The following is a 16,146-nucleotide window of genomic DNA, read 5'->3' on the forward strand; positions in this document are numbered from 1 at the left end:
AAAAAACACACAGAGAGGAAGAGACAGACACGGATAGACAGGGAGACAGAGACAGACAGATGGTGACGGTAACTGACTGAACAGATTATACAATCAAATATGCTATTTTTGTGAGGATGGGTGTTTAATTAGCTTGTAATGATAACAATCATCAGACAGTCACATTTTCAAAATTCTCTTTTGAGAATTTTAACTTCTCTTGTAACTGACCTAAGAACAAGAAGAGTTTAAAATCTGATATAGTTATTTAGTATCATTATTATTGCTAATCTGTCACTAACCTCTGCTGCAGTTTCAGACCCTGCCATTCCCTCACCCTCCAGCAGTTGTCCTTCGCTCTTCCAGACACCCACAGTAAACACCTACCCTTCATTCAAAATATACCAGCCACTTTTCCTCTGCTCCCGGCCAGATTGCCTATTGTGCTTTGTCCACAGGGGTAAGCCATCCTGTTCTCTGCCTGCCTGTTATGACCATGCACCTGCCTGGTTATTTCTACTGTACTTTGGACAGTAAGTTTTATTTTAATTATACATCAGGGTCATGTGTCTTTAGGTAAACGGTCTGATTAAATGAACCTTTACACATGGCTTTCAATCCAAATTCCCTGTTTTCATCAACAGACGATGTTACTGTACAGTATGTGTACTTGATATAACATCCAAATGAAAATCATCTCCACTCTTGTAGACCTACAAGGTGAAAGAAGAATAATTCTATCTATTCTGCAAAAATTCCAACAGGTGAATTTTTGAATTTTTGATCTAAAAGCAAAGGTTAGATCAAAAATCAGAGATATACAAGCTCCTGTTCACAGATAAAGCAAAGATGGCCCTAATTTGTGATGGGTGGTGAAGCATGTTGTCGTGTGTTGTCCTTTGCCTTAGTCTCACTGAAATACACAAGATAGATTGATTTGTCATACATACACACGTAAACATGGCCACAAGTAATGTGTGGAAATAAAGTGCCAATAATGGTATCTACACTGACTGACCTTTTACAGCACCAGCTTGATTTTCACCTGACTGGTCTGGTTGTTGTGGGACGACCAGATGACAACAATGGAGGAGTTTCAGTGTGACGCCCCAAATCTTTTCTCCTGCTCGATGGTTCCTCCCAATCCTCTTTGTCCTATTTGTCTGTCATATGTGACTCCATTATTCATGACGGATTGTCCTGAGGTTTAACAGTATGCAAACTTCTGGCCAATTTGCATATGGGCAATTGGACTGGTGTGTGTAAGGGTCTGGGTGTGCGTACCCCTGCATGTGTGATAAAATACAAGGCAGATGACAGTTGCAATCAACTCCAAAATGTCAGAAGAAAAGGGATGATTGAACAAATGAACTGCATGAGCTCTCCTGTTTCCCAATCTGTAAAGATGCTTACTTCAGTCTTACTTCACAATGTGCATGTGTGAGTGTGTATGTGTGATTTGTGTGTGTGAGTTTGAGCAGATTTCTTTTGGGTTGCTTGTCAAAGATGACAAATCTGATTACAATAACAATAGAAGGTAAATATAGAACAGAGAAGGATAAAAAATAAGAACAGGAAAAGCCTGGATATTCTGAACAACATAATTTGCTAAACATTAGCATAACAATGGAGCAGTCAGGGAGCATGATGGGAGCCATCTTAATACAGGGGAACTGTGCTGTGGCTGTGGCTCACCATCAGCCTCCCACCTTCTGAATCATGTGTCTACCTCAAATACCTAACCAAGGAGAAGAGAAGGAAACCAATTTCCACATCTAAGTGTTTATGACAGAGAGAGAGAGAGAGAGAATAGTGTTGCTGGATACAGTTGGATTTGACATTTCAATCTTATTTCTGAGATCTTATCGAGAGGACTGGATTTTGTGGTATTGCTGCAAGTTACCATAGCAGGGTGGCCTTGTGTGTTAGAGATGAGGCGTGTCTTTAAAGCAAAATCCAAAAAGACAGTGCATTTATAATAGCTAACTTTGGATTTAAATTCATTAATTTCAATGAAATTACAGAGGGGAAGTTAAACTTTGGTGAACTTGACATGTGATTTCATAGCTTTGTCCTATAGCAGCTGAGTGAGAACTGAAGAGTCCATAATGGAGGTAGTTATGATGTTAGTTGTGTCACACCGTCCAGTTTTATATAACCCTGCTCTGCTGAATGAGAAGCAACAGACCTTTCCTCTTTGCATCAATTTAAACATAAATAAAACCAACCACAACAACTGCAAGATCCGCAAGAAGGCATTACGACACCACGCTTCCAGCACTGTCTGTTTCATTAGGAGATACAAATGTACAAATACATTTGGTGTGGCTATTGTACCTGGCAATAATGTGAGATTTTCTGCGTATTTTCTGAAGAAAATATACCAAAATGTCTTTCTACCATCCCCAGAACAAGTTGTATGAGAGTGAATATGAGTTGTACAGGTAACATGTATGAGGAAAAAGCAACAGTGGTGGTACTGAAAGAGCAAAAAACTCAAAACATCTTGTGGCCTTTTTGCCCGAGGCTGTTGGTGAACCTTGTATTTCTGCCTCTTCTTGATTTCTATCTGTGTGATTGTTGAAATTTGGTGCAAAGCAGCATCCCTGTTATCATCAAAAGCCCTACATTTCCTTAAGTATATGTCTTAGATTCCTGTTCTTTCTGCTGCCAAACTCCTGTGTAGTAGCTCTAATAATACACTGTTGCCCATAAAGTTGGAATAATTTTTTCAGACACATTCCTCTTTTTATTCCTATTTATACACATCAGTAATCACCTTTGACCAGGTGCAATGATTACATACTGAGTCCCAGTTACTAAATTGTTTTGAGAAGATATACACTTTATTTATTATGGAAAAAATCACATTGTCACAATCATCTCATCTTAATGAGTAACAGTGTAACTCAAAATGTCATGTATGTATGGCCATTTATACGTGAGGAAAATGATAAACCACCAAAAAAACGACAATTCCAAAAACAGAGCCCTGTTTCTTGTCCATCCAGCTCCAGGCATACTGCTGTAGGTCATCCTGACCTTTGACCTCTGCAAGGCAAAGAGAATCACTGACTCTAGCTTTTACTCATATCTGCATCTGCTTTAATCTTCCTAGTCTTCCTCTTCAACCCTGACTATTGTCCCTCCTCATCTCCTCACACTGAAGTTGGACAGCGTGAACTACTAAAATGTCCAAACACAAAGTGGCTTTGACCACATCCACCATCTGTTTCTCAAGATATGACGGCAACAGCAGCACAATGCAGTGTATCGTGCATCAAGAGCTCTCACTTAATAAACTCTGGCATGACTGGATGATATGGTCTGTCTCCATGGTTTGCCCCAATCCCCATCTTTCTGTCATATGGAGCTGCATTATGCATGAAGGCTCTTCCCAAGGTTTAACAGACAGCAGCAAACAAACTTGGAAGAGGGAGCAGCAAACTGAACGGTAGAGGACAAGCTCTCCTGTTCCCTCTTTCCTTGCCTCCTCTAGCTTCATCTTTTAGCTGCTCTGTGTCTTCTTTTGGGTTTTGTTCTTTCTTGTTTCCTCTCTGGAACCTCTGCCTCTTGTGTTTCCCTCTTTCTTTCATTGTGTTGCGTTTGTTGCAGTTTGAACTCTCAGTGTCTCTCTTCTCAAAGAGAGCCTTCCCATACTGTTCGAGAGGCTTATATTTAGCAGCATTAGAACAAACCTCTCCAGGGCAAAAGTATTTGGCATTATGCTTCTGACCCACATAAAAAAGGTGGAGAATACATTCGAAACTTAATTTCATTCACTGCCTCACGTCCTCTTGCTCGTACTTGCAAGTGTTGGTGCAGCACAGTGTGAGTCTCCACGTGCTGTGAAGGCTCACACTGTGACACATGCATTTTAAGCCTACAATTACCATTTGATCCTGTGATTGGTCACAGTTTAACTGTATCAACTGATGGGGGGGTTGTAGTGTGCAATCAGCACGTGCACACGGTCTCCGTTACACAGCACATACCCTTGCATACGCACACACACATACACAAATAATTAACAAATGGTTCAAATAGCACTTTACCCTGCTCTTTCAGCTAGCTTGCATGATAATTGGCATGTATGCTGAAATGTCACCTGTGTCTGGTGCATGTATTGTATATAGATCAGGCATTGTGTATGTGTGTGTGTGTGTGTGTGTGTGCTCTTAGTAAATGGGATTAGCTATAGCTGTGGAGAGTCATTGAGATTGCCTGTAGCCACTCTGACTATAATGCTTAGATCCGAGTCACATGCACAAACACAATACACACATACACATACACATACACATATACACACACATACACACACTGACTCCCACTTGCAGACACAGAACCTGTTTTCAGTGGCGTTGGAGGAAAAGATGTGCGCCGTCATCCACCCACACACTTACCTTCACTGATGCACTGAAACTTACAGCATTTCTGCCAAGTACCACACGAGTGCCTCTATTTCACTCACCCGCTCACTTCCGCTCTCTTGGCCTCTTCACACACCACACACACACCACACACACACACAGGCACACACAGCATTCTGCTCTAATTCTCATCTGGTTACCACATCAATACTCAACTGTGGTCAGTTGTGGCGCATGTTGTTCAAATCCTACAGGTTCAGTTTGACATGAAAGCGATTACTGCTACTTTTCAACAAAGTCAGTTTCAAGACAGACTTTTGATCAGGCCACAGAGACATGGTGGATTCTGTTTTAATGAGCCCAAACCCAATTAAATTCAGAGCCAAACTCTCTAATGGTCTTTGAGTGTCATAAGCTGTTTCTGAATCTGCAGAGTGCAAAATTTCTCATCATTTACCTAAGTGTTTTTTCATAGTTGCTCCACCCAAAATAAATTGATGTGCAAATACACCAAAATAACCAAGAAAAACATTGGTAAATATTCTAAATATACTTACTTAGCTATTTCTGGAGCTTTCAACTGTATTCCACTACCTTTTTGGCACATTACTGCCACTTCTTAGGTCAGTGGAATAGTGTGAAACTCGTGGTAGTTGAGGTACAATTTAGGTACATACCTTAATAACTGATTGTTTTGTTGATTTTGTACTTTTAGATTACCTTACATTTATGTCACTTTGAGGTCAACAGCTCTCAGCGGCTTAGAGTCAAAGCTCTACACTCGTATGATGTTCTCTTTAAGTGGTAAACTTACAGGATAAGCGATCGCTGCAACATCAGCAGTTGCCATGAGTAGCAGGTAGGGGGCAGGGCAGCAGTCTCTTGAGTGAACTTTAAAATCAAAGCATTCCCAACAAATATTTAACAGATTCACCTCAAGGTGGTGCAAACTGAAGCAGGGGCTCTCCACCAGTGTGTAATGTCAAGTCTAAGAAAGTAACCCTGCTGATGTTATCTGGGTTATCTTTGGTTAAGCTTGGAGAACTATAGATTAATAACGAGAAGCCTGCACTACAAACTGGGGACTTGTGGGTAGAATGAGGACATAGATGTTTACCAGGATCTAATGAAAGAAACTGCAGCTATATAGTTGTATGCCTACCCATCCTTATACAAGGAGACAGCAACAAAGAGAGAGAGAGTCTGGGGAAAAAAATAAGAGAAACCTGTAGAGTTTCGAGTAAGTTTAAAAATCAGTTTGAGCTGTCACACACATACAGACACAGTCCACACACACACACACACACACACAGTCGGTATGTTGTTGCAGGAAACGTCTGTACTGTCAGTCGAAAAACCCGTCCATTTTCTGTTTGTGAGAAAAGTGAGAGCAATATCTGTGTTTTTCATTGTATCTGAACAGAGGCTCGTGGGATGGAGCGGTATCTTGGAGTGAGAGAGAACACAGATGCTCTGACTTTCAAAAAAGCCGCTTCACACTCCAGGCAAAATCACGCCACTCCGCTCCCACTCTGCACAGCTCACATACCCCGATGCCCACAGCCTCCATCCATTCTACCACATGTTAGGCTCCAAACACATACACAAATAAACACATACAACAAAGTGCACCTGTGCATCTGTCATATGTGGTTTAGAAAAGAAAATCACACAAATCTGCATCTTTTAAGAGCAAACTGTTTTCCAAATTGTAGTCAAAAATCACTCCTATTGACAGAAAAGTCTCAAAATAACACACAAAAATCGTTCTTGTTATCAAAAATGCTTAGCAATACAGGGGTAAAAAAAAAAAAAAAGATTTGTATTATCAGTAATGATGAACTGAGAAAAAAACAAAAATTGGGTGATACATGAGAGGAATGGGGTAGTCTCATCTATACAGCAGAGCCAGGCTGCCTGTACCTAAGTGTATATGTGTGTGTGTGTGTGTGTGTGTGTGTGTATGTATGTGCATGCACTGCCCTAATATGTGGCTCAGAGGCAGCCATGTCGTAATGCCACTTAACTGTAGGACATCAAAGAGACAAGCCCTGAGGGACAAGACAGACAGTCATGGAGACAGACCTTTGATGAGGATGTGAAGCTATGTTTCATTATTAATAATATCCCACTGTACTGACAAGAAAGTACAGCTGCCGAAATGGAATTCAGTATATTCTAGGCTAATAACAACAATTACTGTCCCCTGCAATATACATTTAAAACTGATTTTGTGCTAGTGTGAATGCAATGAATGGCAAAAATAAAGTAACTGAATAGTGACGTCTGATTCCCTGCATCAATGTGCATTCTGCCAAGAATTCATGACCTATAAACTGGAATTCTGTATAGATGTTTAATTATTAAAGATGCGTCAATATGCATTTTTAAGTCTTGGATGAGGACTGTGGTGAGAATAATGAAAACTGTGCCTCTTCCTGTGCACGAATAAAGGAAGCCATTCAGAGCTGATGTTCTACTCTCTTTTAGTACCGTGCAGTCTTGAAATAAGGACAGACTCTCTGTACACTGTAGCTATCTCTGACTGCGACTATGGAGGACAAATATAGTGCCCGTTGCCATGGTTATGACAGAGAACGCATCGCCACAAACAGAGCAGTGAGACCACGAGGATGCACACCTACACACCTCTTTCCTCTTTCAATCCACAAACACCACGTGTAGATGAGGAGGAACTATCTGTGTGTGTGTGTGTGTGTCACATTTTGGGTTGATTGTGGGTACATGATTGTCATGTCTGTTCATGTGAGAAGTGAGCGTGTGTGTGCGTGATGGGCACCTGTGGAAGAAGGTTTTTTTTTTTTTTTTGCTTTTTTTTTTTAACAAGTTGTACACAGACTCACCGTCACAGTGGGGATGGCGGTTACCAGGGAGTAGACGAGGACAGGCGGCGCCTTGCTGTTGTCCTCTGGTCCTGGGTACGGCTTGGAGTAGGCTTTGTCGAAACAGAAGAAGCCCTGGATGTGCACGGGGAATGTGTCCGTGTACTCAAAGTAGTACGCCAACAGAACGGTCCCTGCCATGATGACCAGCTGGAAATAAAACATATTGGTTCCAGCTTTAGGATTGGATCCACAGGAGAGTGTAGGAGTTGGGAAAGAAAAGACAGCCGGAAAGAAAGAAGTGGAAAATATTGTCACGGATATAAAAAAAAAAAAAAGAAAAAAAAACAGGAAAAAGATTTTTCCTTCACAGAGCAAAATGATGGATGCTTCCGTAATGTGTAAAATGAATCAAGTGTGCGTGGAGAGATAGTGAGGGAGGAGGATGAGAGGGAGAGAGAGGGAGGGAGATAGAGACACAGGGAGACAAATAAGGAGAGAGAGACAGATAGAGAGGGGGGAAAGAGAGAGCAATGACAGCGATACAGAGCGAGAGAGAGATCCCTTCAGCAGTGTCAGTATGCAGAGTGGGAGGGTAAAGAAACAAACCGATCAAAGAAAACAGCGCTGTGTGGAGGAAAAGAAGAAGAACTGAACAACGATGGGAGAGAGAGTGGGGGGTGAGACACATATGGGGTGAAAAAGAGCAGAGCGGTGCAGAACACAAGAGGAGGCAAGAGGGAGAGAAAAAAGAGCAGAGGGTAGGATGAGAAGAATGATATAAATATGTGTGTGTGACTTTCTGCATAACTTAAGTTATTACAGCTCTGCCATTTGAATTACCAGCTGTATGCAAAGCACAAGCCATGAAGCATAAAATATGACCTTCATAACTGTTTAAAAATTAAATAATAAAGATACATTAGAAATTCATAACAGCTTGTGAATGAGAGAGAGAGTAAGGGAAAGAAAGAGGAAGATAAACACAGAAAACGTTTTCAAAAAATGCATGCTATTCTGCACAGATGAGACAGATGCACGAGTGCTAATTATTCATTTATACTCCAATAAACAGCACAGTAACTCCTTTGCCCAGTTCTCTACAGAGAAAAAAAAAAACATTTACAACCGCACAGTAAGCTTCTCTAAATCTGTGATTGAAAACTGAAGCTTTTACTTTTTTGTTCATTTGTACAATAAAAGCTAATGAGAATCATGCTGTTCTTCATTCAAATTCACCTTGCTTGCTTTTTTTTTACACTAGCTTTCCCTACATTGTATTGTGTCCCCATGAGCCATCCTAGACTCAACAATCATTTCATCAATCAATAACCATCATCAACAAACAAATGAGTTTTGGGCAAGCAGAGTCAACAAAATATTACACAACTACAATGAGAGTCGTGTTAGTGCAGTGGATGAAGGGGTGTTTACACTGGCCTTAAAATGCAGTCAATCAGTTCTCACAATTCAAAGTATTGTGAGTGAAGCTATGAAGGAATGGTATGACATGTTGGGAATTTTACTTCACTTTCCTGCCTTAAATTAGAGAGGAGTGATACCCTTTTTTAAAACATGAGTAAACCCACTAAATAAAGGGTGAATGACTCCATTTCCACTAGAGTCAGGAAAAGCTCTTTCACCTTGCTATCTTGCAAATGTTGCATCTTGCCGTGTGGCAGATGAAGAATAAAATCACTATTGCATGTTGTTCCCATATCCTGGCAAAAACAATAAATGTTCCTGGCTTTTTACACACCAACATCCAGAGCTCTGATGTGCGCCATAGCATCGTACTGGAAGAGTGTCAAAAATTAATATGTCCACCAAGGGGTCACGTTTTCCATCACTGCCAAGTGGAGCTGGAGCAGCTAAAAATCTGTGACTATTGCAGAGTCATTCGACCTGGGAATGAATGCCAGTTGTATCTTTTCCCACTACAGACCAAAGCCAGATTGCCAGAAAGCCAGAGTGTTTTTTGTTCAGTGTGAAAGGGGCTTCAGAGAAGATTCCCTCTCATGGTTGGGCATTAACTATATTAAGCTAAAGCTAGGAGTCACTTAGCTAAGCTTAGCATTAAGACTAGAAACAGAGACAACTCTGACCATTTCCTTTTTGTTTAATCTACACACAAACCAAATATAAAGACAACAAGCTGAGTGTATCTTGGCAACCTTGACTTCCTAAAGTTGCCCAGTTGCCCAGGAACCTCACCATGGTGACAGGACTCCTAGAGGTCAGTACATTCCTACTGTACATCTACATAACCCTCGGCTTGAAAGAAAATAAGCATGTTTCCCCAAATACACACACACACACACACACACACACATATACCTATTAAAACCAAACCCAAAGTTTTTTTTAGCTGACTAACCTTTTCCACCCAAAACTTCAACTTCAACACTTGTGTTGAGTAATGCTTTATTTTACAGGTATGTAAAGTCCCACTTATTTCCAAATAATATCTGAAGAAATTTCCTGGAAGGAACCACATAATTCTGTACTAATAACAGGTAAAATATAGAGGGATCAGTTGGTACAGTTGGCTAAAACCCTCTTTATGCTTTACAGCACTAAACAGGAAAAGTTTCACAGTGGCAGATGGCTGAACAAGTGACAAACCGCTGAAAGAACCTCCTCCAACATGTTTATCCTCTTCAGCAAAGTGACAGAGTACCCACTTGGTCTAATGCAATAGGGAGGAGAAGGGGAAGACTTGTTACACATAACACTTTTTAGCTTTATTACACACTGAAGAGTGGCAATAAGCATGGGAGAGACGGGGTGACCTAATTTAAACTTCTTATATTAACACGCTCCGCTCCACTGTCAGATCTGCTGTTCTGCAAGTTTCCTTTTCCAGTTCTCTTTACAGTTGTTGAAATTGTGTGGATGATTTCTCATACGGGTTGCAAAATCATGTAATTGATCTGTATGTTCTTGTGGCAATGCGCAAACATAATCTAATTCAATCTGTTCGTGTGAGGCATCATAGTCTTTGTACTGTAGGTCCCCAGTGAGAAGAACATCAAACTGGAGGGATGATGTATTCAGTGACAACACACATGTCCTGAGGCCCTTAAAAGTAAAATCACAAGGGATGCAAAACATACACACATGCACTACATGCACAAAGAAATCCACACATGCTGGCAAATCTTACAAACACCTCCAGCCTGTAGTTTATATATAGTCCAAGAATATCAAGCAGCTTGTTCCTCCATGTTTTTCCCTGTTTGTTTCCATCTACATGAGCTTTGTGTGTTTGAGTGAGTGGGTGTGCGAGCGTGTTTCCGCGCACAGAGTGTGTTCGAGTGTGTCTGTAGGCATGTGGATGCATTCCCGTGTCTGAAGAGGAACTCTGACACAGGCGCACTGTGGTGAGCATTGCTTTCCATCATCCGCTCCTCTCTTCTCGCTGAGCTACAGAAGGCTTGAGGGAGGGAGCGAGGGAGGGAAGTGTAGAAAGGTGGGAGGAAGTGAGCGAGGGAGGTCCACGAGCACCCATCAAACAAACATTTGAAGACAACTGCAGAAAACCTCCTTGGGAGATTATGCATGTCATCTTGCATCAACTTTTACACTACACGAGCATTAAAATTGGCTGCACTTATTGACTGTACTGTCAGTGTGAGAGATCTGACAACCATGTCTGCAGAATAATACATGAGAAGGCATGAGTTGTAGTTGAAAACACTTTCTATTCATCATGGGATGAGATTATCACATGATTTGTTTTCTGCGTATGACTGAAACACAACAGTCCCAGTGAGGAGAGTCATCTAACTTCTCATCAGTACAAACAGGAAATGCTCAAAGCTCATATATGACATTTCATGTGCTCTCCCTCCCACATGAACAAATAAACAACTTCCTGTGCACTCCGCAGCCACAGCCAGTTTGTCTAAATATTCATAAAGGTCAAAGCAACTTCAGGTTGATGGCTTCTAATTAACACAGAGACACATCCTGCACAAGTCACCTTGGAATAATAATTTGCATAAAAGATTATTTCTAAAGCATCGTGTGCATGTACAGTATGAAACCAGTGACAGTGAAGTTGCAGGAGGGTCATGGAGGGTCCAGACAGGAGTCATCTGTGATATGGACTCAGGCTCATCACGTGGCAGCCTTAAGGTGTTTGTAAAGTAAAAGCAAAGAACACATGTTTTGAATCTGGCACAGAGACGATTTCTCACCACTGGTGTAAATTGATTTCTCCTTTTGGTCCAAAACAGTCCCTGCTCTTGCACCTTTCACATAAATTGCATGTAAAATTTAGCAAGAGTGATTATACAGGTTGGATTTCCAATGTTCTTGTTTAATAAGTCAGCAGTCTCCACACAGGTGGTTTGTCCTTGTGTCCCTACCTGATCTTTGTTGTTCAGATCTCATTTAACTAGAGGGGGCAGCTTGAAAGGGGCTCTCAATTGTATAAGCAAATGAAAATAATCAAATTGCTGTTGTTTGAGGATGTACTTACAGGAGAAACATATCAAAGCTCTTATTTCTTGTCCTAATGCTAAAATCTTACTAAAATGTTTGTGTCCTTACGCAACATGTCTGTTCCAGATTTACTATAAGCTGTTTTTTAGCTCAATCCAAATCTTTAATGATCATTTGGAAAATCTGGCTTGCAAACAGCACAAATCATCACATCTAACGGAACCGCCAGTTGATAAGACCAGTACCATTGACAAATTAAATGACAAAATATGTTGTTTATCCATGCCCCCTGGAATGACAGACACATTTTGTGATCTGACGCCTCTATCAGTGGGATGACATCTTCTGTGAGTGCCTTCAAAAACCGATAAAAATCACTATTAGAAAATAAATCGTTTTATGATGTGACCATGCTATGGTTAAGCTTTGGTTAGGTTTAGAGACAGATTGTGATTTGGGATAAAATGACTCCATCATTAAGATTAGAGGATCTTCATCACCGTGGTTACAGTAATAAGCATGTGATCAGCGTTATGGGACAATCGTGGCAGGGTCACAGCTTTACAAGGTGATAATCAACACTCCAGTCTGAGGCTGTGCACAACTTCTGAGCATTTTCCACATATTTTTTACATACTCATGTCTACAAAGATGAGAAGCTCTGTCACTCAGGGTCCTCAATATCAAACCATAGACAGCTGCTCCCGGCAATCAAGCCCACACTTGCCCGAGCTTGAGCTGACTGATTATCAACAATGTGATTGTGGTAAGTTTCTATTGCTCTTGCTGTGTTTCATTTATTCATATGCTTGTATATACAGGCCTCCCACATGAGTAAGTAGTTAACGATTTAAACAAGTGGGAATGACATCATGTTTGTTGACGGCTCTTGTGAAATTACAGAAATATCATACAAGACTTTGCCCCTCAGCTGCCTCTCACTGTTTGATCTGAAGAGATTTGGCAGTTTGAGATTAAACTCACAGGGAGCATTAGATACCAACCCTTTCTATCTCTTCAGCTTTTATCAAATCAGACACTCTTATCATTTCCTTTTGAAACCTTTTTTGATACACCAGTCCAACAATATAAAGAAAACTGCTTCTGTCCACACATTTGTTTGAAAAGAGTAACTTTTCAAGAATGAAGAAAATGAAGCTTTTGTGCATATCTTAAGGCACAATGTACAATGAGGTTTCAAAGGCTTGTGGATCACAAACTCCCACTCAAACATAAGCAGGCTTGTAAACATTCAACTGAAGTCTGAAAAATGCGACAACAATGTTGCAGCCTCACATTTTTCCTCCATGGATATAGCTTGTTCCAGTGCATCCCACAGACTGCTCAAGAGTGTGTGGACAGAAGCAATTTTCATGTTTATAATCGCTTGTCGGTGGTTTTAATGTTGTGGCTGATCAGTATGATAATCAAATGTACACAATCTATGCAACATTTGAGGGTTCATGCCAGTGTATTTAACAGTAACTTCAATGTAGGTAGGAGTGAATCACACAGATTTGGTATTGCCAACGCACTGCATCAATATCTGGTCTTATTTCACTGACAAGAATGACAAATAAAGGATTATGAATCCCAATCTGATTTAGCGACTAAAATCTGTCAGCATAAATTTAGCCACAGGATGAAACTAGAGTTTATAAAATAAGGCTGACCCAGTAAACTAACAGGACTTATCAGGCCATGTAATTAAGGATTAATGCTCATACCTCTGCACTTCAAAGGGAGTAAAAGCAAGAAAATCAAAGAGACTAATATGGCACTGATATGACAGAAACAGAAGAAAATCTCCTGCGCTTAAAAGACTTTTAACCAGAAATGGGGAAAATAAAATGTGACAATAATAACGTGTCACGGGGTAGGAAAAGGGGTGGTGAAAATAAATGTGGGCATCGCTAACGTTTCTTGGGGGGCCAAACTGCGAGCTTGCACATAAGTGTTTCATGTCTACCCTTGGCCTGTGTGGAGTGGCCAGATGGCACAAAAGTCAACAGATAAAGTCAAACATGTTTACAGCGGGTGAGAATGTGCGGACGGAGGCTGGTGTTGAGATGACAGCACCCTGCTGGGAGAGAGCGAATGTCACACTGCTTAGGATGAACTGGAGACATGCTGCTTCATTTTTCTCTCAAAATGTCTGATTTGTTTTTGAATGAGCACCATGGTATGATGAGCATTAATATAGCATGAATGAGTCCCAGTGAGCATGCAGGAAGCTGAGCAGATCTACACATGTGCTCATTCGGAAAGGATGTTTTGCTTTCTGTACTGTACTGAATGTGGCATGTCATTGCTCACAGTTCACAAAAAGCACCACATTTATTTAGATTATTTTTTAAGTTACTTACATTTGTTCATTTTACTTCCTTATGATACAAGCATTTGGCACATCCAATATGGGATTAAAAGACATTACTATTTATCATACATCAAAAACAATGTGGAAAAAATTCAACACTTTTACAAAATTGGATAAATACAAGCATGCCCTCTGAAATAACATATTTATATAAACATTTTCTAATAAATGGAAAGATAAGAACCACTAGAAGCCTAAAGTTTGTCCTGACAAATGGCTTTTTTCTCATCTCCCAGGCTTCCTCCAAGTCCCTTGCTAGTTTTCATTTTAAGTTTCATATGTAAACAGCTGACTTGGTCTCTGTGCATCATGCATATCTTTATGTTTTATGTTTTTTTTTTTTATCTTACTATTTACTTGAGGTAAAAAGGACAGTAGAACACCAAATGTATCCCGTGGTCTCATATTATGGAAATGCAACACTGAACACCAACAATGCCTTTCTTCATTCAGGCAGACAAACTGTCCAGTTTAAACACTGAGTGGTAAAATACCAGATCTCAACAGGGCACATAAAGACCTTTGCTTTCTAGATAAAATCTATACTCTCACTATTTATTATATTAGGAATACTTGTATAGTCAATGCAAAGTATAAATAAAGTAAAAAATTTGTACATAATAGGCATCAGATAGTATTAGATAGTATCTGATGCCTATTATGTACAGATTTTTGTTGACACTCATAGAGGTGCTAGTTAAATCACATGATTTCACACTGAGGTCATAGTTAGTGGTTAGTGGTGACATTATACTGTACTGCACCATATTCAGGGGCATTTCTAATATTTCTTATGTATGCAAATAGTTTAGAAACACCTCTCAGTATAATGTAGTCCGGCACAACATCACCTTTATCTATGAGCTTGAGATTAAACATATAATTTAATTTACATATTTCCAACAATATCGACAGCAACAACTGAACATTATGAGCTTTGTAAAGATAGATATAATGGCAGGACTGTTGTACTGGATTGAACAGGTGAGCGTGTAACATAATTCTCCCTATCATATAATAGCACATCTGCTTCTAAAGTGTGAAATGAAAAACCTGAAATAAATTGACCGATATCCTCATAACAGAATGGTGAAATAAGCACATCCAATCAAAAACCATAATCGAGAGCAGAAGTCTTTATATTAGTGTCACTTTAATTTCAGACGGCTTCACAGAGTTACTGAGCTAAATTAGCATGAGACGAGGCTGGCACACCTCTCCTCCTTTCTGTGTGATTTGGTTTCCTGATGAGCTCGCATAATCACCAGGTCATGTGATTAGAGTCACTGAATGTTTCACAGCAGCTAAAATCACATCTCTCTGATTTTCACCAGATGATTTTTTTTTTAAAGCCAAGGTCTGATTGTAGATGACAAAAACAAATACGCACACAGATGTAGTGACACAAACTACTGCACATAAAGGCACAAAATAATACACACCCCCCCCCACCCGACACACACTCACCTACATAAATCACATGTAACTGTTTGAGGGGGAAAAAAAGCCAAAATACTCACAGAGGCCTATCATAGAATCAGCATGGATAACAAGCAAATGAATGGGCTTGCCTGCCGCCTGGTGTCACTGAACTGTATTACAACACACTGAGCAAGACAAGTGCAAGATAGATGAGCCGACTGATAGAAAACAGTGGACAAGCCAAAGGGGCCGAGCCTTAAAGAGAGGACTGGGAGAAGCAGTAGAGGGAAAGTGGAAGAAGATAAACAGATGGATAAAACAGTTAATGAGACATTAGTATATCGCAGGATGCGGCAGGGCAAAGCCAAGCATGCCACTGGGAAATAAAACAGAGAGGCAGTAGAGAGATGAGAAAACAACAGGGGGAGAGGAGGTGAAAGAGAGTAAATGAGGATATATGAGAGACCGAAAAGAGGGTGAAGTGGAGAGAAAGGTAAAATACAAAGGGGGAACAAGGGAAAGGAAGAGGATCAAAGCAGGCATTTATCTTCTGGGCACCCACATGCCCCCCCTCCCCTTCTCCCTCTCTCTTCTTCCAGTTCTTTTGTTTGTCTGATTACTGGGTGTATTTTATTACCATGCCTTGTTTATCTTAGATTCTTCTCTTTTTTCCCTCTGTTATCCGTCAAAAAACATCTTTCCT

The 16,146-nt window shown here is 40.4% G+C and overlaps 1 protein-coding gene across 3 annotated transcripts in view; it reads right to left on the bottom strand.

Moving 5' to 3' along the window:
• The window catches only part of plppr2b (phospholipid phosphatase related 2b), a 41,435-nt gene that overhangs the window by 14,289 nt on the left and 11,000 nt on the right, over positions 1–16,146 (bottom strand). For all 3 annotated transcript variants that reach the window (XR_007813273.1, XM_018665116.2, XM_018665117.2), the window contains exon 3: positions 7,217–7,405. Coding sequence is in view for 2 of the 3 variants with exons in the window: in XM_018665116.2 (XP_018520632.1) it covers positions 7,217–7,405 (189 nt within the window). In the remaining variant the exon portion in view is untranslated. The remainder of the gene's footprint in view (positions 1–7,216; positions 7,406–16,146) is intronic.

The sequence above is a fragment of the Lates calcarifer genome, linkage group LG5, assembly GCF_001640805.2.
Source record: "Lates calcarifer isolate ASB-BC8 linkage group LG5, TLL_Latcal_v3, whole genome shotgun sequence".
NCBI lineage: Eukaryota > Metazoa > Chordata > Actinopteri > Centropomidae > Lates > Lates calcarifer.